Below are 20,266 nucleotides of genomic sequence, written 5' to 3' on the forward strand. Positions count from 1 at the left end.
GCGCAGTAGTCAGGATATATAGATACCATTGCTCTGTTTAGAGATCTGGCCCCTCCTAATCACGTACTTTTGAATGATCTATCAACAATGTAGGTGCTCTACTTCTCTAGATCTGGAAATTTTCCCATGGCCTCTCCTTTCTTTGAATGGACTTTAGTACCTGTGACACAAGCACACCTGGTTCAGACAATGGGCTTGCGTACAGGGAGGCCAAACTTACATACACGTATGCATAAAATGTATTGTAGGAAAGCACTGCATACTAAATGATTGATATTAAAAACCAGTAACAACAACCACTTGCTACTTCCTTCCATACTTGAAACCACTTGCATAAAATGAACATAAAAACATTAATCAATGATGAAAACCCTTTCAACAACCCACACACTATTTAGTGCAATACAGCAACAGTCACTGCTTCTTTTCCTGTTTAATGATGCTCATAATCTTGGAGCAGTGGAGTGCTTTGACCCCTAGATCTTTGAGAGCATCTTTGTCAAGTTCCTGAAACATGGCACCACCGATCCCATTTCCTTTGAATGATTCTACATACTCACTCAACCCATGCTCCTCCAATAACCGTGCAACATCATCAACAGTCATAGAACTTAAGTCTACATTAGTACCAATAACATTAAATTATTCAGATCAACTTTAAGAACAAGCAACACAAACAATACCTTTCTCTTTCTCAGCCTGAAGTTGTTGCATCAAACTCTTTCTTTGATCTGGACTGAAGTTCTCTAGTAGTTTGCTCACATCCACTGCATATAATAACATCATCACCAGAAACGTAAACCCAAATAGTTAAAAAAACTCTTACATGTTCCTGTTTCTCCCGTTGCTTCTGTTGAGCGAGATTCTTCTGCAGCTTCTGCAAGTAGCAATTCTAACTGTTTGTTACCCATTCTATTGCCAGCAATATTAATAGGTTTGCTAGCTTCATGTACAAGCTGTTCATCTACAAATTCAATTTCTTCCCATTCACTGCTTGAAGATTCAGATGACTCAACTGTTTTCACAGTGTTCTCATCTCCATCTTCTATGGTAGAACTAGTGTCCAACAACTCGTTAGACTCAGATACAACAATAGGCCGAAGTGTAGGAATTGCAGTTTTCATAGCATCATCATCATCATCTGGTTCAAACTCACTGTCTTCATCATCTCTATCATCTGGTGATGCAGACATGGTATCTGAACAAACACCTGGCCTTTCAAACCACAGTGGATTATACAATCTACCCTTGCCACCCAGTTCAATAAATGGCACTTGTGACACCATAGATGCTGATTTAGGCTGAGATCTGTGATCAAGCTGTGGGAATTCCTTTGGTAAAGACAAGACTACATCGGACCAGCGATAATTATTGCCATCATCACGCTGAGCATTGCCTTCCTGCAGTGCTAAAACCCTAACATAATACAGTGTGTGACATTGTACAGCAAGCTGCTATAACTTTATGACAAAAGCACCTTTTTATGGCCAGTCGAAGATGCATGTAGTGTTCTACTCTGACCTCTTCTGGCAACAAGCAAACAGGAAGTTCATCCAAATCATAAAACTTAGTTTGAACTAAGTAATGAGCCATACTACTCTCTGATCAGCAAATAGAAAGTGAAATGTACACCAACCAATATACAAATGTATGATACCCTTTGAGTGTTGCTCAAGATCATGTTCAGAATGGAGAAGTGTCTGATCAAAGACTCTAATGTGTTCCACAACTGCTGATGTTTTGCCTCTCTCTAGATGCAGGCAATATACATGTACCAGCACTGAGATGTGTGAACAACAGTACAGATATGTTCACCTGCATAAGCTGTAGGCAGGTTGTTGATTCTTTCTATGGCTGAGTCAGACAGTGGACTTTTAAGTGTTAAAGGAAGGTGGGCGAACTCGTACTCTCCATCACACAGCTTTGAAGACAACATACTAAGTGTTTCATAGAGTTCAGACATAGAAGTATGAAGCACAGCTTCACGCTGGCGATCATCCAGCAGGCTAAAACATAACATCATATGTATACACACTGATTGGTCCACAATGTCTGTCGATGACTACAGCCATACCATGGAAATCCAATTCTTGATCCCAATTCTGGATTCCAAGCAGATTCATTGTACACTTGATCCAGTAAGAAGTTGCCAATAGTCATTTGTGCTAGCTGTTCACACTTTGCACTCAATGCTTCTTTGCCACTTGATTCCGCCTCCATGATAGCCTACAAAACAGAAGTTCTGCTCTTACATCAACACTATGTCTAACTCCAACTGCTAAGCACCTGAGAAAGGTGACCGGCAACAGCCCTAAGAGCTTTGATCACATCACCAAAGCCGCTGTAATTCAGATTATGAAAAACAATATTAATTTCTTTCTTCTGAGATACCGATAATTGGCTCTATATGCAATATTCAGTCAATAAACGCAAATCTAGGTGTCCATAGCACAATTTGTCTCAGACCTTAAATGACATTGGAAGTTCACCCTCTAGAGTAAGTAAGTCAATATGGACATCAATGCTATGAACAAAATTCTACAGTCTTAAAACTCAATGACATGCTATTAATTAAAACTTACTTGTCAGAGGATCTCAACACAGAATGCAGCTGCACAGCCTTCTCTTGTCGATAATGGAATACGATACGACTTTGTGATGGATCAATGATAAATGGCTTTCCAGCAATAAACTGTGTCACAACATCTTGCTGTAGTCTGTGAAAATCAAACATTGTGTTTGTTTTAAAATTGTATCTTCCTAACAAGCTAGCAATAAGATCAGCAGGTGTTCCTTCTTCCTCCATAATTCCAGCACCAGGCACATATAAATGGTGCCTACAGATGATCTTCATTAGCTCTGCTCCAGGCTCCTCACTCGATGACTCAACCTCTCTTCTATAGCACACAAATAAACAAACAAACAAGCTATATTTTAATAAACAGTTTCAACCCAAAGTTGCCACTCTGACTTTAAATATTGTTGCAGCTCTTCTGGAGTGATGTCTCCCATCAAGCAGTTATGAAATTGCAATTCAAGGACACTAACTTTTCTTTCGTTTGGTAGCATAAATTTTGAAGATGAAGATGTACAGTTTTTTGCAAGAAAATGATCAGCTGTCATCACTGCTTGCATAAAGTCATTCTGAGTAGTAACCTAAAATTAGACATATATTATCATCCCTATTGCTAGAAGGCTTATCAGTAGCTGGAGCACAAACCAAAGTTTTGATAACAACAAAAAGAGCATCCGGACCACCTTCCTCCTCTATTGTGTCACTCAGCAGTTGTGCTAGTTTTGTTTCCTTTTTACTGATCGGTTGTAGATCATTCTGTCGGTACACTTGCAAACAAGCTCCTTGACCGATAACTCCACCACTCAGTTCAACAAACTTGTTGTAGTTTTCTGCAAGCAGTGATGGTACATTTCATAATGATAAGAGTTAACTAATATCTACAACTGTATAACTAGCCTTGCACTCTTGCAAACAGTCTTTGAATGTAGGCTGCGTAATTTCTGCTGTAACGATTAGCAAGTCGTTCCACAACATCCCCAATAGACAGTTCACATGCCTGTTTCATTGTCACCAGATGAGAAAGCTGTTGATGCAACCACACATAAAACTCGACTAAATCTGGCAAGAGAAGTCCACCAATACGCAGTCGTTGCTTTTCTCTGACAAATTTAGAAAGAACAGACAACTCCTCAGAGGCACTTACACAACTAGCCCCTTGTATGTGTTCAAGGCTGTGCAAAAAGTCTTTGTATGTAGGCTGCACAGGGTAAGTGGCTGAGAATCGTCTACAATTTTTTAATACACTTGAGATTAAACATACACATGCAAACAGGCAAATGTCACAGCAGATAGCTAGTACCTAATAGACATCAAAAAAGGATGTTGTTGCCAGATTTTCTCATCGGTAGTCTGCAAATTTACCACTATTAAATTCCATAACAAATACGATTCAGTGCTACAATGAAACCATACAGTTTTGTCTTCACACTGTTGCAAAACTGGCTGGAAGACGTTCTTGTGAAATACTTTCTCGTACAGTTCCAGACCCTCCAAATTAGTAAACACTGTGCCACAGAGAGGTGAATTGGTCCTTTGTGCTACCTATGAAAACACATTAACGTTGGCACTTGACAATGCACATGTGACAAAGAATGTCAAACTTCATAGAATTTATGTAAAGCTAATGTAACAAATAGAGTCCTTTCTTCATCAGAGAAATTCAGGTTGTTTCTCATTAGCATCCACATTGTTTTTACTTGGGAGAGACAGTAGTGACGTACAGACTGCCACTCGGAGATCACAGCACCTGACATATGCACCAGTAGATTCAGTGTTATTCAACTACTAGCTGCAAGACTTAAATTAACCTTTGATCGCGTGCTGAGCATCACATTGAGTCAACAGTGACAAACAAAATGAACCAAAGTTGATCCAAAGCAAGAGATAAAGAGAATGGAGGTTTAATGGGCCTTTCTGACCACGAACTTCATAATCAGTTCGCCCCCAAAAGCCATCAGCAGTCAGCTCACAGCCACAGTCATACAAAAGCCCATCACGTTTCACAACATTAGGGTACTAAAAAATATAAACTCTAGCTTAACTTAATTATCATGATACACACTTTAGTGTAGTACACCATACCAAATTTCCAGTGACATATGTTCCCTCTAAAGCATCAGGTCTGAACACATGAGTCCAAACATGAGTTGAGCCTGCTGGAAGGCTCACGACGACTGCAGCAAGAAAAGCAAGAGCTCGTCTTAGATCAACATCAGAGGAATCTAGAATTAGTCACATCATATTAGCTGATACACCATAACACACTTACATAATTCAATTGCCTTGTGTGTCAATGTTAGCTGGACAGAACAGATCCCAAAGAGGATCTCTGTCTGCTGTATCCTTATCCCTATGTTTCACATGTCGTCTAACATTAGTACCATGTAGTTCAAGTCTCACTTCATCAGAATTTATAGGATTGGAAGGTTCAGGACAACACACCATAGTCTTTGGAGCAGCAAAGCATGCCAATAAACAGCACTTTTGTTCATCCAAATCAATGCACTTAAGGACAAACACTTTCTCAGCTAAGCACTGACTTGAAATCTTAACAATAAGATAATCAACAATCATTAAACAGACAACAATGTACACAGTGCAAACCTTCTTTTCATACAGCTGATAGTAAACAGCTAAACAAAACATCATCCGCAGATGTGCACTGTGTTCTTTGCCTTTGCATGCTTCACTTCTGCCAGGAACATACAAGTCACATTACTACACCAACTGTTGGTATAACGACTCACTTGCAAAAGCTACAAAGCTCATCAACAGCAACATCTTCACGCTTGGTGTCTCCCTTTAATGCAGCTTGTGCTACAACATCCACAAGATCTTTAACCTGCTTGTACAATGTTAACTGAAAAATTTCATCTGAACTGTCGCCCAACATAAATGGCAATAACTGAGATTGCCTTCTCGGTTTTTCCTGCACAAGCAACATGCAACTGCATAAAACAAATCAAGAATCCAAGTACGTCACACCTTGAGCTGATTGAACACATCCAACATCCAAGGAAATGGACAACAGAAAGTATCAAATTCCTCCGTAAAAATGCGAATCAGTTTTCCTGTACTCCTTAAACGTAGCGACAAATGATGAAGAAATGCTAATATATGACCACTACTTTTGCCACCACCCCATCTCTCATCATCAAACAACTGGTTGACCCGATCAATGGCACATTCATTGAGAATCTGCAAACATAACCACATACTTCCAACATCTAAGATAGTACATCATTGTTCTCACTGGCTTTAGCAGTTCAACAGATCCTGGTTCAAACATCTCAGAGAACTTCCGAATAACAACCTGAGTAACAGCTTGACACTCTACTTGCAACACAGCCACAAAGGGGTAGCTTGATGACTGAATCTCCTGTAAAGCAGATGCATACAGTTACAGTACTGGCACACAATATTTACAGTATAGACCCTACCTCATCATACTGATTAAGGAGTTGAAGCAAATTAGAAAAAGCAGGGCTGTTAACAGTTGCATTTAGTTGGTCCAAGCAGCAATGAAAGTAAACAGAAGCCAATGGTCGATGTGAGCAAGAATTCTGAAAACAAATGTTTCACACTGGATGTAGCAATTTAGCTTGTCATATAATGTACATACGATGCGCTTAGGGTAGCATACTGGTATAAATGATTCCATATCAGTTGCACTAGAGTCATAGAGAGCTTCACCGACCCTTTGACGAATCTGCATTGATTACAAAGTACATGTAACTCAGAAAGTATGAGCAATGCCAGTGTTCTTTAATTACCTCAGAATTGAAACCCATCTTATCGTCGTTCTCTACTGTTGACTGCAGAGCTTGCATTAAACAGTGCTGAGCAACTTTAAAATGCACAGATCCAATAGGCAAGTCATCACTGCTACTGACTGACTCCTCCTTTGACAGACTTTGACTTGTTGCACGAGCCCGATCTCCTGGCTGCTGCACAGTTTCAACCGACCAATGGTGCTGGCTGTTGATCATAGTCAACAGCCAATCGCAGTCAGGCAATGAGCAGAATAAGCCACTGCCTGGTGGAACAACAGGAAAGTAAAACGTCAGAACATCCTCTACAAATGCATTTTCTGCATTGAACAAGGCATCCACATCAGACCGTGAAAGCTCTTTTTCTTTAAACTGATAGGCTTGACGTAAACATGATAGACCACTTTCTACTATGCTCCTCAATACCAAGCTCTGAACGCTACAAGAAATCTAAGAGATTACAAATCATAAGAAACATGTTATTCACATTCGAGTAAGTTAATCAATAAACATATCAATTCACCTGTCTTAAACTATTAGCCTGAGCATCACATGTCTGACATATCTCCTGCACTAGGTTCACTGCTGCTGCAGTAGCAAAAGCAGATTGATCAAAGTTGAGTGCTTTCACAAAAACAAATATGGTGTGAATGGCTTGAAGCTTAGATCGAACATACACATCTTTGGGTCGATACACTCTCATGGCAGATAAGCTAGCAATCTACACCACAACGCAAAACAAATAGAACAAATGACCAGGAATTACCACAAATGTTGCTTCTGCAGAGGTAAACTTACCAAGTTTTGATATGCAAAACACCACCTCATTAATGGTCCTTCAGTACATGATGGGGATGTACTGTCAACAAACAATGGGACCCAAAGCATGTTCTTCAAATAGCCATACATCACATTAGTAATGTAAGTGTACAGTTGCCCTTCAAGTTCTCGTCCAGATTCAGTTATATCCATAGAGATATCAGACGGCTTGATATCCACATAAAGAGCTTCCAATGACTCCAGTGGGCGCAAGGCAGCAACAGTAGTACTAACACTTTTCTGGGACAACCGAGCAATAACGTGCAGTTCAACAAAGCACTCCTTGGCTGAGTATCCTTGCAAGCCATCAAGCCACGTCTTCAGTAGATGATGCTCCTGGCTCCTGTGATGTCCAAGGTAACAGTGCCATTGCACACGTGCAAAATCAGCCAAATATCGATCCCACAATTCCTTGCTGCCATCTATTGCTTGACAAGCCAACCGAGCAGCAGCAAGACCGTCCACAGTAGTGTCTTCCACTGGTGATGTCAGCATCTCCAACAACTGAGAAGCAGCTTTCTTCTTTATGTCACGACGGTTGACACCCTTCTTCTCTGATTTCATTTCTCCCTTGTCTGCCATTTGTTTATCATTAAGGTCAGATGCAACTTCTTCATTCATTGTTACCAGAATGCGATCAAGGGTTTGTTCCATCTCTTGTGCAACAAGACTGAAGAAAGGAAATACAGGACATTGATGACTATGACCAACAGCTTTTCTGGCATCAAATGTATGGTTCTGCAACCAAAGTTCATTGAGCTGAGGAATTGGTAACGTTTTACACATCTTCACAAACAAGTCCTTTACTGCAAGATCTTCATCATTTAACGTGCAAGGTTCACAAAGAATTTCCAAGTTGTAGTCTTTATTTAGTTGGAAAAGAGATAGTGATGTGTAGTTATAAAACAAAGTCCTGAGTCGACTCTGAATGCATTCAGAAACCGTTAAGCATGAATCTTGAGACTGGACTGCCGTTAACAGCTGATCAGCAATGGTTTCAAGGTCCCACAGCTTAGCAAACCTTTCACACAAAAATTCTGCAAGACTAGGAAACTTGATCAGAAGTTCCTGCAGTAATTCTGCTCTTTTTCTAGCATCCAATTTCCCATTTAAGTAACAATCATTAACTGCTCCAAATTTGACACGAGCTACTGCAACATCAATTGCCTGAGGCAAAAGTTGTTTCAGACTTTCCTTTAACCTTCCCAAAAACAGACCAAAAAGCTCTGACACACAGCTGATACCGGTTTTGCACTGGCCATGTTCTGAGAAATACAGTTGCATCCAATTGCACAAATTGACCAGATCTGTCTGTTCTACTTCAAAACTGCTATCAAGATAAATGTGTTCCCATCCATGTAGAAACAAGGTTGGATAACACGCCTTGGACAGACCCAAACTTGGAGGAAAATGGAGTAAGAGAACAAAGCTTCTTTTCACACCCGAAGTACCATTAGTATTAACTGTTGATGTCAGTTCACATTCTTCTATTAGAGCTCGTACATGGTTGATCCTCTTCTGATTACAAATTTTCATGTTGGCAATAACAAGAAATACAGGGAAGCTATTCTCCATAAACTCCCTTAAAGAATTTGTGAAAGACTCTAAAGTATAGACACTTTCCAGCTTTAACATCATTACACTACAGGTCAAACCACCAGGCAGCAACTTCTTCATTGTCTGACTACTAAAGCTGTCATCATTTGCAGTGCTACTCCAAGAATAGCTAGAAGGCAATTTGTGGATTGCAGCAGTAGTTCTTGTGAAACACATCACCTTAGAAGCAAATCCTGGTGCTTTAGGAAAATCTCTGTGAGCCAGAATGACATCTTTCAAAGCAAAGTGAGGTTGAAAATTCAAGTACTCCAGAACATACTGCTGTGGAATCTTTCCATGCTGCAGAATTAAGGATTCTGGAGTTGCAATTTTCAACAGACTACTGCATACATGAAACACAGTCCACTGCACAAATGTTGCAACAGCAAAACTGCAGTCTCTACTTACAGCACCCCCATAGTGTCCACTAATCGTCATGCTTGTTGTTAGAAAAGGTCTGCGAGACAAATCATGAAGGCCTTTTGCAAGCCATAACTGAATAATTCTTGGATTTGCAGCAAGTTCATGACGGCATACATTTCCATCAGATTCATCAAATAGCTGTAGAACAGCAGAAAAGATTGCACTACATTGAAATTGACGTTCTTGTTTAGCTCTCGTCGAGAAATGAAATCCCAGCTTGTTTCTAAGAACATCTTCTAGATGTTCAATGACTGTAGGAGCTTCTTGATCCCACACAGTTTCGTCAATGTAATAGTACGCCTTCTCATCCTGACCATCCTCCTCCTCCTCCTCCTCCTCTTCATCCTCATCCTCATTATTGTTGCTATCATCTAAGTAGATGAATGATTCAACAATAGACTCCAGAAAGTGATTTCGTTTCTCTTTGACAGGAGGCAGAAGCTCCAAAAACAGAGACTGCAATGTCTGCATCGTAGAACCATAAAAAGTCCTCTGTCCGACGGCCTCATAGAACGACTTTGATTTATCCATAACTAAAGACATGAGTTGGCCTATCACTGGAGGCAATGCGCCATTAGCAGTCTGCAGCAGATCATCTTGTGACACTAAGAACTTCTCAAATCGATTCAGAAATGGAGCAGGTGCACTATCAACCTCAGATTGTTGTAGGTGCACAATACACTGAAATTTAGGATCGACCCTACAAGGTTTTGAGTGTGACCCAATGGCAATATTTGCATAATAACGTCTACCACCATCAAATTTCGCATCATCAATTCTTCTAAAGTGTTGATTAAAGAGATCATAAAAGCTCTCGTTGATGTCATCAGTCTGCCTGAAAATGACAGTTCGTCCTTCCAAAATAGCATGCTTGATAGCAGATATGACATGGACTCTCTGGATTTCACCATCACCAGGAAAGCTGCTGCATGTAAATGTGCGAGTTGAAGATTGGTCCAAGACATTATACTTGAACAAGAGTCTTACCATAGAATCATCATCACTTGTGTCAATAACCAGTTTGTATCGAACTTCTGCTTCAATATCTTCATTCTCTCTTGATTGAGCAAGACTGACATCTGCAAGACTCTCTCGTAATACCTCTATTGTATTTCTTTGCTTCAGACTATTTAAAGGAAGAGAGCAATTCATCTGTTTCAAAAAGGTTTCTGCAATTGATCTAAAATTGTCTTGTTCTAAGCCATTGAAGTTTCGTTCAAGTGCATTCAATACACGTTCAGGAGTCAATTCACCACAATGACGTCGAATGTAGCTGATAAAGTGAATAAAGTCTCTCAGCCCAAAGAACTTTCTAAAATGCTCCTTGACCATAATACTTTTGTAAGCGACACAAAATTTATCAACAGCAGCTATGATGCTTTGAAGTTCTGGTGGTGGCTGAGAAGGATTAGAGCAAAGACAACCTTCAGCCAGCATCTTCAAGTCCTTTTCGTCTGTCTGCGAACGAAACAGATTAACAGCTCGATTGGACTTCGCAGCATCAAGAATGTGATTAGTAATTGCAACAAAAGACACTTTTGGGTCATCAAGATAATAATGCAGCACTTTCAAAGATTCGTGACTTTCTTCTGGTAAACCAGCTTCATCCATGAACACAACACACTTGATTGGCAGTTGAGACATGTTGTGATTCTTTTGTCGCTTAATAGCTCTCTTAAAGACATTTTCTATTTCAAGTGAAGTCGATCGCCTTGAGCATTGATAATGATATGAATCAAGAGCTGGAAAGTGCTTCGTGTTTCGAAAAAATGACTGTCGAGATTCTGCTCCCTTCATGTTTACTAAAGCTAAATTAAAGGAGAGAGTTTTGGAACATCCTGGAGGTCCAACAATAATGAGAGGAAGACCACAAGCTGTACACACAATAGTTGCAAACAGATTCTCCTTTAGCGCTCTAGTTTTAGCAATTCCATATGGAATATACATCTCATTTACGTACTTGTTCATCACACTTTCAAAAACACTGCTGAAGTCATGAACACTAGTACTTATTTCAAGTTTCTTGAGATGAGAGACAAACTTCTCCCTGTACTTTTCATCCAGTCGCAAATAGTACACAATGCCAAGTGATGCTAAAATAGCAGTACGTCCCCTCCACTCACTAGACTTTGATTGAAAATAGTCTCGAAGAAAATTTTCAAAGTATGCAGTCAGAGTGAATACCCTCTGAATATCTCTCTGGCTGACTGAACTCTTGGCTCTTGTAACTGCTTCCTTAGACGTGAATTCAACATGCTGCAGTTGCTCCACCGCAAATCCACGAGTTATTGATTGGCACTTTGCAATCAAATCTGTGTGCTGCAATACTTGAAGACTCAATTCTCCACGATTCATAGTAATCTTTTCTTGAATGTAATCATGTTCTTGGCTTTCATCCAAAGCACCATAATCCCAAACTAGAAAACGAAGAGTTGGTGGAAGTGGTCTAACATAATAAGAGCCCAAAACCCAGTCATCTCGCTTTGAAGACTTACATATGACAGCACTGCTACCCCGATGTGGATTGCAAGCAGCAACAAGAAAGACATTAGCTGGAACTAAACCACCATCTACGCTCCGATCAACAAGCAATTCTTTGATAACCCCCATGCATGATGATGTATTAATTTCATCAAGAAAAACAACAACTGTAGGTGGTTGTTCTCCACTCCGTTCCATCGTCAGTTTCTGCAGCTCTTCTGCTTGCTTAAATATTGGAGTAAAGAATTGATGAAAGTCTTTTGGTGTAAGAGCTGCATGCACATTCAATTTATGAAAAGTGTTCATCACATGTGCACTCAAGAAGGCTTCCAGAAGCCTTGCAGTATGCAAGGAAGCATTGTGATCTTTGGCATTGGTAATTACTGTTTTGTCAATATCAAACAAGGACATGGAAGGATCAACAACAGCATCCAGCAGTACTTTCCGGATGTCTTCCCACGATATGGAACATACTTTGTTGACGAACTCTCGATCTGGAGTAGTCCCAGTATTGATACAACTAGCAACATGAATTGCTGCTTTCACATCCTCTGAGTCCCACCGGACTTCAAAATCATCAGCTGCATGCACTGCCCCAGCTCTCATTTGTAAAATTTCAGCTATGCTATCAAGTGCAATGCGGCGAGATCTCATCAATGACTTATTCCAGAGACGAGACAACATTTGCAAAAGAGCTGTTTTGCCAACACCTGTTTCTCCTTCAATGACCACTGGAACACCACACATTCGTCTTTCATGAATATTAAGCATCTTGACAGCATAATCTACTGTTAACACATACTTTGCTTCATCTATTTGGGCAAGTCCATATTTAGATTGACCCTTCGGAGGTACTTGATAAGCTTCTTGATCAACATTGAGAGCCCTGGCTAAATATTCATCAAGCAGTTGACGACTTTTCAAGTCCCTTACAGATGGAATCTCAATCCCTACTTTCTCGAGCTTCTCTCGTTCATCAGAATCCAGTTTGTCTGGGTTGATTGAAAGAAACAAGATGCTACCTGATTCATTTTTCACATCATATACAAGCTGTTGATGAGAATGTAGTTTCCAGTCCTCTTGAATGTCAGGGTGGCAAAAGCTATTCACTTCCCTCAACATTGTAGATAGCAATGTTGAGCCCAGTTGTTTTGTATCACAGCGTTTCTGTTTCCCAGTTTTCTTATCTACAGCAAATCCTTCCCCTTGATTGAAGTTAAATCCTGGTAAGTTCTCGAGTACTTTGCATCGTCGTTTCATGTACTTCACAAATAGCTCCTGCATAATCTTATTTTTTCTGACGTGATCTTCCATTGCTTCTTGAAGAAGTTGATGACATGTTTGATAATCCAAGTCTGGATCAGTAGAAAATTTTACTTGCCGATTACGACGATACAAACGATTTATGTGTTTTGGATTCTTCAATGCTTTCAGGTACTTGCACACTAGCTGCATATCATCAGTGATATCAAGTGGGTCATCCTGTTTGACATGATGCTGCCTACCAACATATTTCAGGAAAGGCACTAAAGCAAGAAAGTTCATCAATCCTTTGCCAGCATCCTGTTCATCAGCAACTGATGGAACTTCAACATAAAACTGCCAATTATATCCAGCTTTGAGCCTAAATGACTGGCCTGTTGCAGAGTCCTGTACAAAACTCATGCCAACTAAGTCAAACAAAAACCAATGAAACTCATTCATAATGTGACAATATTGCTCTGCTTCTTTGCTGTCTGTGCTTCTTGGAGGTGAAATTGTAATGTTAAAGTAAACGCAGTTGCCTTGTGGATGTACTTGAGGTTTCATTGATTGCAGCATTTGAATGGCCTTCTGCACACTAAATGCCTCATGCACTGCTATAATGCAAGTATCACCTTTGCACAACTTCATCTGCTTTTTGATGTAGTGAGACTTCCCATCGCCAGGTCTACCAAATACTACATCAATTCTGTTCATGCCTAGAGGTTGCAGCACTCTTTCTTGGCACAGCTGTAATACTGCTGACTCTGAAAGTTTAAGTTTACTTTCTTTGTAATGCTTAACATTGATCCAAGGAGCATCATGGCAAATGGAATGCCAATCCAAGATATAGTGCATTTGCACTGATTGACTTGTTGGATCAAGTTGAAATCGAAGAACTTGTTCTTGCAGGTTGGTTCTAAGGTGATTCACATGCACCATTACAAATGCTCTGTGCGCAAATTTTGCTGCCCTTTGGAGAAAAAGGCTAATGTCTTCTGCCGTTGTGTTGGCAGTACACCGTAACACCTCAAACGACTCAGGAGGCCCTTGATATATCTGAAATAGCAGTCGAAGAATTTGATCAGGACCAAATGAATATGCTTTATGAATAGTATGACCAACAGTATGACCAACTGGTTCAGAGTTCTTGATATAGCTTTTTGGTTTTGGGACCAAATATGTCATTATAGCATCATCTGCTACTAGTGCCGTTAGGAACTCTCCACACAGCTGAAAAGGTGACACAGTAGCAAAAGCGTCCTTTATCTGCTGGCAATACTGAGGTATCTTGCTTTGTAAGACTTTAACAAAATCTTGGCTATTTGTAAACAGTGGAGAAACAAAATTTGCAACCTCTAAAAAGTCTCTACTTGTCAATGCCTTAGCCAAAGCAAGAATTTGTCGAATATTGAAAAAAAGCAACTGCTCATATTTCTTCTGCAAATCACTGACATGTTGTTGCCAAGTCTTTAAGTCAGCTTGATACATCTTCAATTGATCTTTTGTATCTTCCAGACTAGTGGCAACTCCATGTTGAAGCTGTTTGTCTCGATAATTTGGTTCGCCAAGCCTGTGAAGTTGAGAGCATACATCAAACATATCCTGCACCAATTCCTTCTTCTTCAAAAACTTTCTCATTTGCACCTGTTGTTGGTCATTACCCTCACCCTGCATAAACCCCAACTTACGAACAAAATCATCTAACTCTTCACCATGCAATCGAACTTCTGCCTTCAAAGTTACAGAAGTACGAATTCGACCACGAGAGCCTTGTTTGGAATGGCTGATAGCTTCCATGCGTAGTTGCTCAATGCCTTTTACTTTTTCACTAAGAGTTGGTTCTTCACCACCAGCAAGCTTCCTGGCTACACAAAAATGATGAGGTAAAGACCTCATGACATCAATGGCATTGCTTGATAATGCTTGATCTGATAAAGTTTGTGCCTCCAAAACACTTTCTGATTGGCGAGTGTAAACAAGCTCAAGATCACATTCATCAGATGCTTGAGAAGTCAACAGGAATGTCTCTAAAATTCCATCTCTTACTTTCACACCGAGATGAAAATCATACAATCCAGATGTCATCATTGCCTCCAAATCACGTGTCACATTTTCAAGGGTATCACCCTGCAAGATAAAACTAGTTATACATATGCAAAAAATAATAAGCTGTGCAATACTTCAGCTTTCGAAAACCACATCTTGATAGTGGCTATGTTAGTATTAACTGTATGCATGGGATGCATCCAATTCAATAACTTAAACACATCAGATTGTTTCAGAGTTTGAAGAAGATCTGAGAATGTAACATTTGGGTCTGTGAAAGGTACCACACACTGAAAAGCAACTTGCAAGTGACTCAGCACTGTTTCATCGTACTCTTGATCTTTCAACTGATTGGTTATCAAACCAACCTACGTTGTAAATGCATTATACAGCATATTGGAACACATACATCTACTACTACTGCACATATCTTTGCTAACCTGCTCGCTAAAGCTGATTCTTCCTGTGTGTGTGTAGAATTTGTTGTCACAAATGAAAGTAAAAAACTCCTCACTTTGTTGAACCTAAGACACAAAATCTGTCAAGTAAACTGCATTTGTTCTGTAGCAAGCAATCCGACTTACAGCATCAAACACATGCAGTCTGCTGACCGGCGTATCCATAAAAAGCATGTCCAGCTTCTTCTTCTCCTCACTGCTTTCAGCAATTGTTAGTTCATCCATTTGAGAAGCTGCAAATTTAATCACATCTATAGGAAGTCTACAATTAAGTAGTCAGTATGTCTTACAGTTTTGCAACTTTGCACCAAACTCCTTCAGCCTGATGAACTTCTGATCACTCAAACAATTTCTCATGTTGTACTGCTCACACACACTGATAACAGTCTAAAATGTCACAAAAACCCTTTAGAACAAACATTATACAAACTACACAAAACATACGAAACCTGTATAACACCAGCATATTGAATGAGACTCAGCATATCACTGATTCCACTATGCACTGACTTGGAGACACTCAAGTCTCTAAATTCAGAGTACTCCACAAGTGTAGCAAATTCTCTGTCAACATCTACCCCTCTAAACCGTTCCTGTCCAATAACAGACACATCTTGAAACCTTGCTGTTTGATTTAATAGTCGAGTTAAGCAACTGCGAGTTTTTTGCAAGCCTTCAGCAAATGTATGAAGACTTCTTGTATTACTCATTGATTGATCTTCATCATCAGCATCAGTGATGTCTGACCCAAGTCCAAAAATAGAACTAACCATCACACTGTTTCGTGAAATAGCTAGAGTTTGGCCAGCTACCTCACTTTGTACTTGACTGTGTTGTAAATGATCTGTTAGCTGTTCCTCCAAATATACTTGAAACAGAACACTTTCATGAGCAGAAAAGTAGTAGAGCATGTTCTTGTCACCAATAATCGGAACTAACCACAAGCTGACTTTGTCATGAATAGCCTTAATGTCTTTGTATCTGACACTTGGCTTAAAAGACAACAAGCACGCATTCATACTGCCTACAGTCTTCTCTGAGTAGACCTGTGTGAAATCTAAACTTTTCTCCACTAACTGGAACAGCTCCTTATCAATTTTCACGCCCCAAAAGACCAATAAATCTTGTGTCTTTTTCCTAGAAACCAGCATAATCAATCAACATCTTCACATATTAAAAATCAGATAGCTGCTAAACAAACCATTTGTGACTAGCTGTTTCATATAGGAGATATGGAGTAAGTGTCATTGCCACATTCTCAAACTCTTTAACCATGCCATTAATGTCGTCAACTGCAATGAGAAAGCTTGAGTACAAAAATGAGTCATACAACTCCTTTACCCTGTAATAATTCTGCTCAAAATCGTTCAGTTCACCAAGTGTAATTTCACCATTAACAACACGATGGTGAATACCATAAAGCCATTCACGAACAGCAAAATACCATGACCCATATTCTTGCATGTCTTTTGTAAGTAAAGCCTCAGTGCTTGTTTGAATGGATACTACAGAAGTTTCCGATGAGGACAAAGGCCAATAGGTATGAAAAAATTTAAGAACATTTGCCAGTGCCTTCCATCTTGGTGGATTAGTAAGAGTAAGCTGTGAAGGTGATGCACATTGACAGCAATGAACCAATAATCGCCAACATGTTAAACTTCTGATCCCATTGTTAGGTAATGTGTTCTTGCTCATTTTCTCTCCCAATGTCTTCAATTCACTTGAAAGGTCACTAAGAAACTGCTTGACTGCATCTGTTTGTTGCTCTAGAAATTCATCTTGGTTAGGTAAGATAACCTGCAGACAATAACAGAATGGGTAACATGTGATTAACTTAAGCGTCAAAATAATAACCAACACCCTTTGCATTACCTCACAGAAAACATCAAGTAGAGTGTCTCGTAATTGTGATTGTCCATCTGAGTCCAACAGATCCTATATGTATGTTGACAGATATTTCCAGAACACATTTAATAAAATCAGACAAATATAATTTACCAGTACACTTCCCAATTGTACTTGCAGATAGCCTTTTGCATTTTTCAAGTAATTAATCAAGAATTCTTTCAAATCATGTAGTAACTCTGAGCCCTCACTTGACAGAATATCAGGACAGCGTTGTGGTTGTGCTAAACGTAGTACGTCCTTAAAGAAATGTAGTCGATTTCGAGCTTTTTGAGCGACGGACTCTAGCAAAACCAAAATGCTTGATTTTAGAGGTTTCCAATCATCAAACCTAATCCAAAAACATGAAATATAAATTCAATCAAACAGAGTAATTTAGGTTATTACCGACTGATGACAAGGGTAAACAGATTTTGCCACACTACATCATGAGTCAACATTTCAGCATGTTGAGGCTGGTATGTTCTTAAAAACTTTTCAACAACCTACAAAACAACATATCATCTAAGTCAGACACCTCTTTTTGAGATCTCACACCTCCTTGGGAATAAACAGCAGCTTCTCCAGAATCTTATAAATTGAGTGGGGGCTCAGCTGTTGCAAAGATTCATTGATGAGTTTAATTACCTGTTATTAATTTAACAAAAACTGAATAACCAACTTCCAATAATGATATATATATATATATCATTCATGTACCGTTTTGTGTATAATTTGTAATAGTGATGTAGGTATACCCTTTCTAAAGGTCAACACCTGTTGAGCCCACTCTGGATGGTGAATACTAAGAAATGGTGACCATGCCAAAATTAAACTGGTCCACTTTGCTATTTCTGATTCAAAGAGAGTGACATCAGACTTCATGCTTGATTCAATTGAATTAGTCTTTCCAGTGTTGCTAATATGCTCATGAATGTTACATAATGTGACAATAAGTTCACGAGCCTAGAAACATTCATGTAAGACATAAGAATTATGCATGATGCAACACTGTCTAACCTCTTCTACAAACGATTGAAGATCACCAGCATTAGAATATGATGCAAGCGACTCGCATGGCTCAGCACCAACATGAACAATAGACAATACATAACATCTCACCAATGCAACTGGATCCAGTTGTGATGATCCGTCAACCGGTATGCTTGGATACAAAGTGACAATAGTTTGTCTGCAATATGTCCAAATTCTACAAGTGCGTTAAGTTATAGAATCAGAAAAGACAGTTTTACCGAATCTGCTCAAATGACACCAGGTGATATTGTTGAATAAGCTGAATTAAGGCATGGAAATCAAACTGGTTGTTTGGTTGTAGTCCCATAAATGGGGCTAAATCAAGTTGCTGTTTCATTTCATTGAGTAATTCTTGACTCCATCCAAACCAGTTAGCATCTAGTTTCTGTAAATATTACAATCAGTTACAATTGCAGTACCGACAAACTATTACTGTGTACTATACTGATATTAATGACTTCCAAGTAACAGTAGGCTTCATCTCATCCTGTTGCAAGACCATCACCATTTCAGCTGCATATCAACAAAAATGACTATTGGCAGACATTAATTAAACTAACTGTATGTCAAAAACCTGCAGTAAGAGAGATTCCAAAACTTTCAACAGAATTACTTGCCAGGGACTTGTCTTGTTGATGGTAACTCCAACGACTTCGATGAACTTCCAATAGAAACAGATACAACAACCTATGAGCAGGAACCAGGCTTCCACCAAACGGCAGTAGCAATGTACTCCTGTGCATCAACAACAAATCTTCCTGACAATGCACATAACAACATGTGTACTTGAAAATGTACATACCTAGCAAATGGTACGAACACTGTCTCAATTGAATGAGAAGAAAGATTTCGCAATCGTTTTTCACAAGACTCCTTGTAGGACAATACACTATCAATATCATGATATGTACTTTGCCTGTTTTAGGTACAACATAAAATGACTAATTAATTAACACTACAGCAAAATTATGAATCTTACGATTGAAGACGAAATACCATAATACAATGGTACGGAAGATCTTGTTGATAGTTCTTGTCCATACACTTGGTCAACTGGCTACAGATTTTCCGAAGTTTGGTTTTCAACTTTGATCTACTGACAGAGTGTTCACGAGTATGACGCTCATACTCATCAAGCAACAAGAAAGTATTATTGCCAACGGTCTCCAAATCTGTACACATCACTACTGGCTGGCCATCACTAGCAAACAAGAGCTTCCGCATTCTTTTTGTAAAACCAAATTTCTTTCCAGCAACTGATATTTTACGAGTTTCATCAACAAAAGCCATTTGATTAGCTTTTCTGACATCTGGTGGTTGGTATTCAGGAACACTAACATCATACTGCACAGAGCTATCATGAACAATAGTAAGTTTAACTGTGTGAGAGCACTCTTTCAGTTCCCTCAGCAAACCTTCGCCCAGTCTTCGAGCAATCAGCATCACAGGGATCTTAATGTCTCCACAAGGTCGAGCATTCAGTTGCTCAACTGGAAGATGATCAGACGTATGAACAAGAAGGACTCCTTTAGCATTGCAGTTCTGCAACTGTATCACCGAGTCAGTAATATCATCATCAGGTCTGAGCATACGCAAAGCAATATGTCTAAATGCAGGACTTTCATCTGCACACAAGAGCGGCTCAGGTCGGTCAAGTCGGATGGATTGGTTCTTGAAGTCGATCCATTGGCACGCAAGTGCAAACTGCTGTTCGCGTTTGCAATCGCCTCCATGAACGGTCAACCTGACGCCTGCTCAAGCGAAACACAACTTCCGTTAGAAAACCACTGCCCAGAGAAGTCCTACAAACCGGAAACGTCACCTCTTTCTATGATAAAAGAGTCAGATTTCGGTTTCAAATCTTCCATCGTCGTGAAACAATGATCTAAATCGACGTAAAGTCCACGGGTGCTACACTAAAAGCCACAAGCGTC

The 20,266-nt window shown here is 39.6% G+C and overlaps 2 protein-coding genes and 1 long non-coding RNA gene across 3 annotated transcripts; all 3 read right to left on the reverse strand.

Annotated features, from left to right (window-relative positions):
• Positions 1 to 196: 196 nt before the first annotated feature.
• On the reverse strand, positions 197 to 18,639 carry LOC134177955 (uncharacterized). Its single transcript, XM_062644734.1, has 41 exons — positions 18,551 to 18,639; positions 18,318 to 18,489; positions 18,018 to 18,263; positions 17,856 to 17,945; positions 17,706 to 17,803; positions 17,412 to 17,649; positions 17,286 to 17,348; positions 16,615 to 17,210; positions 15,863 to 16,550; positions 15,704 to 15,800; positions 15,540 to 15,646; positions 15,396 to 15,479; positions 15,090 to 15,323; positions 7,144 to 15,036; positions 6,869 to 7,066; positions 6,349 to 6,795; positions 6,198 to 6,284; positions 6,016 to 6,138; positions 5,829 to 5,954; positions 5,561 to 5,773; positions 5,323 to 5,504; positions 5,180 to 5,267; positions 4,858 to 5,122; positions 4,658 to 4,797; positions 4,384 to 4,591; positions 4,177 to 4,322; positions 3,989 to 4,117; positions 3,876 to 3,925; positions 3,473 to 3,801; positions 3,221 to 3,405; positions 2,972 to 3,156; positions 2,583 to 2,897; positions 2,467 to 2,524; positions 2,287 to 2,403; positions 2,075 to 2,226; positions 1,816 to 2,006; positions 1,658 to 1,750; positions 1,478 to 1,601; positions 827 to 1,416; positions 684 to 767; positions 197 to 617 (listed from the first exon to the last, which is right to left on the reverse strand). The coding sequence occupies exons 1-41, from the start codon at positions 18,637 to 18,639 to the stop codon at positions 415 to 417; spliced, it is 15,723 nt and encodes a 5,240-aa protein (XP_062500718.1). The 3' UTR covers positions 197 to 414.
• On the reverse strand, positions 18,637 to 18,993 carry LOC134178075 (uncharacterized). The gene is made up of 3 exons (XR_009969584.1): positions 18,907 to 18,993; positions 18,778 to 18,845; positions 18,637 to 18,717 (listed from the first exon to the last, which is right to left on the reverse strand). It is a non-coding gene; the product is annotated as an uncharacterized LOC134178075 (long non-coding RNA).
• A 26-nt stretch (positions 18,994 to 19,019) lies between these two features.
• LOC134177956 (uncharacterized) lies at positions 19,020 to 19,922 on the reverse strand. The gene is made up of 3 exons (XM_062644735.1): positions 19,312 to 19,922; positions 19,135 to 19,205; positions 19,020 to 19,090 (listed from the first exon to the last, which is right to left on the reverse strand). The coding sequence occupies exons 1-3, from the start codon at positions 19,920 to 19,922 to the stop codon at positions 19,020 to 19,022; spliced, it is 753 nt and encodes a 250-aa protein (XP_062500719.1).
• Between the last annotated feature and the right edge of the window lie 344 nt (positions 19,923 to 20,266).

The sequence above is a fragment of the Corticium candelabrum genome, chromosome 4 (assembly GCF_963422355.1).
Source record: "Corticium candelabrum chromosome 4, ooCorCand1.1, whole genome shotgun sequence".
Lineage (NCBI taxonomy): Eukaryota > Metazoa > Porifera > Homoscleromorpha > Homosclerophorida > Plakinidae > Corticium > Corticium candelabrum.